This window comes from Porites lutea, chromosome 14 (genome assembly GCF_958299795.1).
Source record: "Porites lutea chromosome 14, jaPorLute2.1, whole genome shotgun sequence".
NCBI classification, from domain to species: Eukaryota; Metazoa; Cnidaria; class Anthozoa; order Scleractinia; family Poritidae; genus Porites; species Porites lutea.
The window spans coordinates 8,883,586-8,893,574 of NC_133214.1; the positions used below are offsets into that span (position 1 = coordinate 8,883,586).

At 39.2% G+C, this 9,989-nt stretch overlaps 2 protein-coding genes across 2 annotated transcripts; one reads left to right on the forward strand and one right to left on the reverse strand.

Moving 5' to 3' along the window:
* LOC140925087 (adenosine receptor A2b-like) lies at positions 1–1,024 on the forward strand. The gene has a single exon (XM_073375037.1). It carries the CDS (start codon positions 74–76, stop codon positions 1,022–1,024), a length of 951 nt encoding a protein of 316 aa, XP_073231138.1. The 5' UTR covers positions 1–73.
* Positions 1,025–4,516: 3,492 nt separating this feature from the next.
* On the reverse strand, positions 4,517–5,825 carry LOC140924378 (vesicular inhibitory amino acid transporter-like). The gene has a single exon (XM_073374412.1). The coding sequence runs from the start codon at positions 5,823–5,825 to the stop codon at positions 4,530–4,532; it is 1,296 nt and encodes a 431-aa protein (XP_073230513.1). The 3' UTR covers positions 4,517–4,529.
* Positions 5,826–9,989: the final 4,164 nt, after the last annotated feature.

Here is a 9,989-nt window from a genome sequence, read left to right on the forward strand (position 1 = left end):
ATCTTAATACGAAACTGACGCTATATTACTTTCCAGTTCATAACATTACCAGTTGCTTCAATTTAAGGTGAAAATGATCAACACAAGTCGTTCCAGCTCATCCGATGGCCTTCCATTTAAGTTTTGCTCAAATCACAAGTTCCTTCACACTTATGATCTTGTAACAATTCTCACTTGCATTGTAAATGGCGCGTCTTCGCCAGTGGCTGTAGCAGGAAATTCTCTGATTTTGGCATCAATTTGGAGGAACCCTTCTCTTCGAACCCCCACGTATACGTTCCTTGGTTTCCTTGCGTTAGCAGACTTATTTATAGGGCTTCTTGGTCAGCCATTTTATGTTATATACAGAGTCGCAGATCTTAAGGGGTATGAAAAGCTTTATTGTGTAGCATCCGCAGTCGCTCATAGCATCGTCCCCTATCTAGTTATCCTGACAGCATCGACGTTAACATCAATGGCGGTGGAAAGATGGCTAGTTATGAGCCGCCGAAGCTCCTTAATAACTGTTCGGAGAGTATATTTTATCGAGGGTGCTCTGTTGATGGTACCGGTACCATATATGGCACTTCGCAGACTGCCAGGAATGGATAAGTATTTTGACTTACCTGTTGACTCCATCATAGAAGGATGCATGGGTTTTTGCTTCTTTGCTATATTTACTCTATCGTACTTTAGAGTATTTCGAATAATTCGACACCATCAGCAGCAAGTACATTCAAGTGCAAACATCGTTGGCCAGTCCGTCATTCACTTTGAAAAATATAAAAGATCTGTGTTTTCCATTCTTTGGATTGTGGCGCTTTTCGTGTTGAGTTACTCGCCGTATTTACTTTCTACTGTTCTTGTGAAGGCATTGAATGTTTCCTATGAAACATCTCTCATCGTTCTCCATATAGGAACAACCAGTATGCTAATTTTATCGACTCTGAATCCGTTTCTTTACGTTTGGAGATTGAGAGATGTCCGTCAAGAAGCTAAAAAGGTCATTCGAAAGATATTAGGCAAATTAAGAACATTGTTGTGAAGTATTTTGAAAGTTATTTTTAACACGGATCTATCTTAACTTTTAAGTTTAGTTTTTGTTTCATTAAGTCTTGTTTTTGTCCACGTATTGTTTTCCTGTTTTGATCTTTTTTTTTTACTTGTACTTGAAGTTATGCTTAGCTCGCGAATTTACTTATCGCCATATTAGGAATGTTATTCGCTTGGCACTGTCAGATGTTAGTTTTTTTACAGGTGGTCGTGTTTGTGGTGTTAGAGCTGACCTTCGTTATTTGATTATATAATTTTGCACGAGTTTGTCCTAAAAACGGTATACAATTTCGCGCGAGTCTGTCTAAAAGAGTGTAATGTCCTTTGTCCTGATAATGGTAATAAATTTGAGGGTTTTGTCCTAAACAGGGGTTTTTTAATAAAGTTTTTTTGGCCTAAACAAGTGAAACACCCTCAATTTTATTCCCCTGTATAGAGACAAAGGACAAAATGTCCCACCGTCTTGTTTTAAAGCCATTTATTGGCAATTGCAACGAGCAAATTCACGTCATCGTCATTGCTTTTATGTACTTGGAGTACAAACGAAATTCATCCAGCAAATCCAATCAATCGTGCAGGCAATACCCTGTTGACGGACTCACATAAAATTATAGACCCTGTTTTCGGACAGACGCACACGAAATTATATACCCCGTTTAGGATGGAGAGGTCAAAAACCATATCCTGTCCAGCAGCACATCCCCTTATAGGCCATATAAGGAAGTATCCCAGGTGTTGCCACCGCCGTTCTGTAACTTTAACTCCCAATTATTCTTAGTCTTCCCTCGCATCATTAGTTTCTTGGTCAGTGTTACGGACGGGTGCAATCACCAAATGGCGTAATAATAATAATAATAATAATAATAATAATAATAATAATAATAATAATAATAATAATGGTTTATTAGAAGTATATCTATAGGTTACAAATATGAAGGTGTTGCGCCATGGGTGCAATCACCAAATGACGTAATACAAAAGATTGAAAAGACACTGATCAATACCCACACAAGCAAACTAACAATGGTTTTCTCAACACCAAGAACTTGAACAACACCGCGTCAAAATTAAAACTCTTTTTTCAAAGAAATTTTATTTCAATAGAGTCTCAATAAAATGCGTATTTTGGACTTCAACTGGGTGACCGCCTGTCCATACATTTTAGAGAGTTTTCACATTACGCCACGGGAACCATATTAATGTCCCAAGACAATGAAACGGCGGCCAAGTTGGCGTACCAAAGGCAATCTTGTGGGAGTTGAGTTCTTTTCTTATGTAAACGCTTTCTTTTGTTAAAGTAAATAGGCAGGAGATGCTGGCTGCGTGAGTTGATCACGTTTACATGATAGGAGGGGACGGGTCACCCGCTCACATTTTGCCATGTAAACGTCTCAAGGCGGGATAACCCGCCTTCTCGGGAAAGGATTCATATTAATTACATCAAATAGGGACAAAAACTGCAAGCTCTATTCTTTAAGTGCCCTTAATCTAAACGTTTTCTCTTTTGTTAATGAAAGTACATTGTACACATTACTTCGAGAACCTCTGCGAAAAAAAATTTCGATTTGAACGGCAACATGACTTTTTTAACAGTTTTTTGAAACGTTCAAATTTGCCTCCACTTTGGCACACTATTTGTCTTAGTATTCTCTCAGAAGCCTCTCGGAAACAAACGAGCTGGGACGAAGATTAAGAAACTATGACGTAAATTAAGGAACACGTGACTTTAGTTGAAAGTACACAATTGTGGAGTGCTAAAAATATTTCTTCCAATTCACAAACTGAAACAGCTGTTAAAAGATAAAACATGCCATGCAGTAAGATGCGTTGCAGTTAGATACAACAACACTGGCCACCCAAAAAAAGGGATAAGCACACATGAAATCCCGTTTTCCAGTTCCTAAATTTTGAGGTTATGCTAATTTTTCCAAATTAATGCGGACAATACATATATCCAAGACTAGTATATTTCAGTGTGAGGATTGTCAATGTTTTACATTCAAAAGATGCCATCAATTCAAACTAAAATGTACTGTCTAGTCATGGAGGTATGTAGAACTTGTATAGTGCGCATTATTTTAGAAAACTTGGCATAACGTCAAAACAGTGAATGTTGTAACGCAAATTCTTGACAGGTTTGTAGGATAGATTTGTCTTGAAATGTTAAGATGTTGCAGTAGTGAATCAATCTCAATAAAAGTTCCAGACATTATTATATACATTATAAAGATTATGTAAGGAGGTTTTAAAAAATTTTTCATTCTTTTTCACCAAGTTCGTCCAAATGAAAAATATTTTCCTTCTTGTTCGGACGACACAAGAAGAAGGGAGACAAAAGACAACTAGAGAAAATACAGGTTGGGTAGCTTGTTTCAGGTAGAACAAGCTCTGGAAATAACAAAGAAAGAGCAAACGGACATATATCACCTCGAAAAAGCTGCCGATCATCACTATTGCAATTTCCCAGTAAGAGAAGAGTATGTACCCTGATCCAAATGAGACTTCTCGGCGGTGGTAGCCACCTGGCGTTTCTTCCAGTATGACTTCTCCTACGCTTTTGTAATTTTATTTTCATCTTCTGAATTGTCTTCCAATTTCTCATGCCCGTACTCTTGGACTACCAACCAACACGCCTCGGTCTTATCTGCTAGCTTGATAAGTATTTGTCGCTTTCATATCAAATCAAGAGAAGTTTCCATGGACTTCTGGGCCCGCAAAAAGTCAGCTTTCTTGATAGTATCGAACACAAAGGAACTATAGTCCTAGATTTCTGCATTTAACAAAAATTGTTTCTCGTTGCTTTTGAATTTGACTTTCTTCGCCTCAACTTCTCGCTTAAGCTTCTTAGAGTCGGAGTCGGAGCTGTCTTCTTGAAGTGGAAAAGTATAAATGCAAGAAGCTTAGTGTCGATGAAGACTTAGAATCTAATTTAGGGTCAGCAGAAAGGACTAACAAGTTCGAGATTCCTTCTGGTTGTTCCCGATCAACATGTTCGGCTACAGAACTTTTGTCAGACGTGGTTTAAAGCCTAGGTTCATGGCGAAAAAAGTTTAGCGTCTCGTAGGTGCGACTAGACCTGAAACCTAGAATGAATATTCCAGTACAAATGCCCTCCTTATACGCTGTGAAAACGAACGAACAATAGTTCGTAAGAAAGTGGAAGAACAAATTCTTGACAAAAGATGCAAAGAAAAAAGCAATGCCCTCAAACGAAGGAAAATTCATTTCGTCATTTCCGCCGGGGATATTGTTAGACATGATTTTAGAGAAAGTATCTGCCACAAATCTTGTATGATTGGTCAATTTATTAGGCTCAAATTTCTTTTAGCAACTGAGTATAATAGTCTTAGTCTAGTTTCAGTTATTCACTAGTTTTTTACATCAGTCTTAGCCTAAGCAAGTTCTTTCCTTTTTTACCTCTTATAAAAGTTTTCTAAAGCTTACTGGTTATGCTGCCTCATCTCGGCCAAGGCTTATCGGTTGAGGTAGCGGAACATTTAAAACACTGATTTCCCAGTGTATACCAAGCCTGTTACTCCGACAAAAACGCCGAAGATGATAATGAATACATCAAAAACATAATGGTACAGTTTAAGTTCTTTCTTTTTCAAAATGAGATGGAAAAGCGCCGGTAAAATGTACATTGTCGCTGATCCTGTCAAACTTGAAATAAAAGCCATATAGAGCACAAAGTGTGGAATTAAAATTGCTGGTAGGAGAGTAAGAACGTTTGTTGCAACCCGGATGCCAACAAACCAAACAACATGAGGTATTTCAAATGAAAACCAATCAGGGGACACTGAATCTTCGATTATTTGTATGATAATAATAGCCACAAAAGGATATGAAAAAACTACGTTCAAAATTAAAAAAGCGTTGACAAGGATGCTAATAACTCCCACGGGAAGGCTATTAGAGATTACTTCTTGGATGTTAGAGCTGAATGACAAAAATGCACACACTGAAAAAACCACCTTTAAGGTGGCAACGAAACATAATGTGAGTCCAAGTACTGTGCGAAATTGCGACTTCTTTTCCAAACTAGCCTCAAGGCCAGGCAAAGTAGAGTGACAGTTGTAGCAGAATGAGATACAGATTGCCAATGTAACAGGTGCACTGTCTTTATCCCACACTAAGATTTCGCCTGGGGTCCATGATGGATGATGCACTATTCCATAGGATAAAATAGCAACAACAGCCATAAATATAGCTATCACACTAATCAAACTCAACCAAGCGACTTGAGAGAAATTCTTCAGAAATAGCGTCGGAAGTCCCACAGCGGCTGCAATAACAATCCAGGCTTTGTTTGACAGCGGTAAATCTGGAAAAATACCATTAGCAAGCGCAGAGGACAAGACCAGGTACAGAGAGGCGACAAGAAGAAGATGGATTAGCTGGATAGCGGAAACTATGGTGCCGCTGTAACGAGGCGAGCAAGCTTCACCAAGTTGTTTGAAGTTGGATCTGACGCGAACTCTTTCTCCAGCATCGTTTTCATCGTAAAGGCAGTCAATCAGAATTGCTCCAGTGTAGAAGGCGACAAAAGGAAGAACAACCAGTGCTGTTATCGCCACTAAACCACTCTGAGATATCGCATAAGGTAGGGCGAGAATACTTGTGCCCTCAATGTCGCTGATTAAGTTTATTAACGCTTTCCACCAAGGAGATTTATTTGCTGCTTCATCGTCTTCTGCTGCTTCATCATCTTCTGTGATCGATACTGGAGGTTCGTTTACTTCTGGATCACTTCGTAGCAAATGATACCTGTCGGAACGAGTTGTTTTTGGCATGTTCAAACTTGACTGAGTCTTTTAAACTTTCGGCGTCCTTGCTTTTGCTTATTAATGATCAAGCAGAGGCCTTAATACAACAGTAGTGAATACAGCACCTAAAAATTCAAGAATGATTTAAATTAAATTTTTAAAACACTTTTAGTTTTTATGAAATAAATGAGTAAATACCATTTGGAATTTGGACGGTGATGTTGAAAGACTATATTAATAAAAAGGCACTCATCAGGATCGATCTCACTTGTGAATTAACAGATTTCGCTCATTTATCATGTTTATGGTGTCCGTTGAAAGCCTTTCATGCATTTATCAAATGGATAAAAAAAGTCAAATCAAACGGATTGCGATTTTAGTATACTATACAACTATCCCCCGAGGGGGGAGGTGAATTATTGTAGAAAACCGAGACGCGAAGCGTCCAGGTATATATCTAGCGCTATAAACCGACCCTGAGGGGGAATATAGTTGTTTTGTTACTGATTTACCAAGTCAGTTGGATAAAAATCGAAAAGGAACTTCTTAGAACAGTTAACAAAGACAGGCCAAATTTTGTCTCTTTCTTGGTCTTTGTTGGTGCAGCTTTTTCATTTACCGCTAGAATTTCATCTCATTCGAAACTGTCGCGAAACGAGAAGCCATTTTGAATCTCGTCCCAAAACAGTGAATATCAAAGGATATTCCGAGTTATAATAACGGGAGCCAAGCAGAACGCGCGAAAATTGCTGTCCACTGATTTCGTGATTCAGGCGGTGTGCGTCACGACCCACAAAGGTTCATGGGTAAAACTGTTTATGTGCCTTATTTCAATCGTGACACGGTCGAGTTCGTATCTCGTGAGAGAGATAAATCAAAACCCGGGATCAAAACACTGCTTCCTTTTCTGAAAAACATTACGGAGGAGAGCGACTTGGAGAATTCTCCAGATCTCGTGCCTTAGATGCTTGCTATTTGCTTAAAAGGTTAATTTCAATAAGTTTATCGCGATCGCGATGATGGAAGGTGCGATTTTAGCCGATTTTAGGAGGCGATTTCTTGCTTCTCAGAAGATTTTAGGTACTGTTTAGTGCTGTGCTTATATGTTAATTTCTATCTCACAAGAGTGAAAGAGCTTTGTAGCTCATACCTGGATTTGCTTAAATAAAAAATTGGTCTAATTAATAGTAACGTTCGATGGACTTTATTAACCGGACAAGGAGAGGGAGCGCGAACAAAGAGCATAGGTGAGAAATCTTGCATTGTTTCTCATAATTTTATTTTCCTCGACAATTTTATATTCTTTTGCAAACAGTGACTGTTTATAATCCTTGTAAGCAAATAAATCTTCTATAGGCGAGGCAAAACAGACCAAGTGTAGCGCCCGAACAGCTACAGCGCAATAGGAATTTCAAACCCGGGGTGGAGGTGACTCCGCATATAAAAGTGGTGGAGATGCTCGTCGTCTCGGTTAGGGGTGTAAATTTCGAATTTTGGTCTCATTTAGGGTGTTCAGGGCAAAACGCCATCATATTTAGCCGTGAAGGTCTCGTTTAAGGTTGCACGCGAAAAAATATAAAAATATATATTTGATATGCATATTTTAAATTCGTTTTATTTACTCCATTCATATAATCCAAGTTTTCTCATTTGTCAGTGTTTTAACATGGTCTCTTTGAGGGGTCCAAAAAACCTTGGGCGACGCCCAGATCGGTCTCCTTTAGGGGTTTAATTCAAAATTTCCGACGAGCATCCCCACCCCTTTCATATGCAGAGTCCCCCCCGGGATTTCACCGAAGCTACGGCCGCAGAAATAACCCACAATCTTGTCTGTACGTTCATTGAAGTGAGCGCAGTGTATCGATTTTGTTATAAACCTAACCTCACAGTTTTAAAATCCTGTATGCTGTAGTCTAGATCTTCGATAATGGTTTGTGTTTTGGTTGAGATTTATTCCCTAGCGAAAATTTACATGAGGATTTGCATACACACAGCACACACTGCATGCAAATTATTTTAAAGACACGCTTTCAGTTTCCGTACTGGGTTATGAAAAATGTTTTGTTTCCAAAGGTTATCACAATATTCAACCTTTTTACCTTTTCTGGTTTAAAATGAAACAAACTCTTCCTGGATTTTGCGTTACTCGCTTCACGTCGGCTTTCGCTTCGGCAAGTTTCTCAGCCTGTTTCACGGGACTTGTGCTACTTGGCTGAGACAATCACTTCATTCCAAGACACTTTCAACGCCTCATTGTAAACGGGGAAACTAACAGGGGTAGACCCGAGTAGACCCCAAAATTTACAAAGAAGCAAGAAAGGCTGAAGTAAGAAGTTGACCGAAATAATCCGATAAACCGCTAACAGAACCAGCAATGAATCCAAGAAGAACGGCGAAGATAACACTCAAATCATCATGGCGGCTTGCACATGACCGAGCAATTCAAAGTTGTCGCAAACGCTCAAGAAAGCAAAATGTTTAAAAACAACGCAAATACTATCAAGATTAAGTGTTCCAACAACTTTCCTCGGCGGTATAGTGTCCAAATTACCTACACAAGCTTGGAATAAAGCGAAAATTTCACCACGTATAACTCTGAAAACGGCTCTTTCCAAGCGCGAAAATCACTCTACAAACGCTTTCTGATTGGTCGAATCTCGAATTGCAGGACAAAATTCTGTTCTAATGCTTTAAACTCCAGAGTGTAAACTGTAATAGCCTGCACGGCGTCAGTTTATTATTCGTGTTTTCGAATGCTTTAGTTATTGCGTGTCATCAGTCTTTAATGATTTCTTAATGAGAGGACCGAACTGATCATCTGTGTCAGTGAGCTGAATATCCAGAGGCTTGTTGGCTCCGTAGGATAAAAACCATTCGTTAACGGGAATGTTATACGGTTATTTTTATTGAAGAATGTCAAGCCCTCTCCCAACTGCAAAATGACAAAGCCTCTACCGTTTTAATGACCGGGTAGGGACAAAGCTCTAAGTGATGACAGTTAATCTGTATTCGTTAACTGATCACAATCGATCTTATTCACCTTTTTCCTGGGACATTTAAGAACTGTAGTAACAAGTATGACACGAAAGATCGTACCATAACGTTTTTTGTAAAGGTGTTCTGACAAATGCCGAATTAAATGCGAGCTTTAAGCGTTGAAAAATTAGAAAGGGGGGCCCCAGGTAGGTGAGGAAACCCGCTTAGGTGGGGTAACCCGCCTGTCCATATAATCTCTCATTTTAATTTGATCACGTTTACATGATAGGTGGGGTGACCCCCCTCATGTTACCTCACCCATCTGGGGTCCCCCACCTCCATGTAAACAGGCCCTTAGCTATTATTTTCCTTAGCTCCATTGTGTTGACTTCTAGTTGGCTTCTTTGTATTTATTGTTTTACGTCACTCGTGAGTTTCACAGGTTTTTACACCAAGGATGAGGCGTAAAGCTGAAGATAAAGTAGATTAAGCTAGTTACTTCTCATTATCTGTTTTAGCAATTTTTTACAACTAACTTGTCAATAAGTTGAACTTAGAAATAAGGGTCGCCACTTGTGTAATAGTTAATCAAAAATGCTACAAATAGTTAATCTTTAAGGCAGTAATTAAAAAAAAACTGGCATCCCCTCTCTCCCTTTCCCAAAATCCTGTGACCATGCCCCCTTCCGCGACAAGGTGGTATACATAAGAGCATAAGATCGCGTGTCTTAAGCCCTTAATTACACCTTAATAAGAGCGCTGAATCGATGATCCGTGTGAGCTAAAAAAAAAAAACATCAGAGAGCTTAAGCAACGACGAGGGCTACGTCAACGAGAAACCAGCGGTAAAACAGCAATAGGTTTAGATTACCAAAACAACTACTCTGCACGACTGCATCACGCTTTTTTGTACATTTCTTTGCCGTCACTGCACGACTACGACGTGAAAATGCCTAATTTCACGTTTTGCGGAGTACGTGAACTTAAGGCAACGACTTTCTTCTTCTTTTCCCGAACTTTGATACATTCTTTTAGAATTCAACTCCAGAAAAAATTGCCAACATTGACGAATTGAACAAGATGAGAGAGGCGCGATAAAGTTTGAAGCAGAGCGACTTCACTTTTTAAATGACGTTTCCGCAACCGTCGCCGTCGTTGTTTGCTTAAGCTCCCTAATTAGCTCGTTGGCTCAGTAACATAAACGTCATTCTTTTA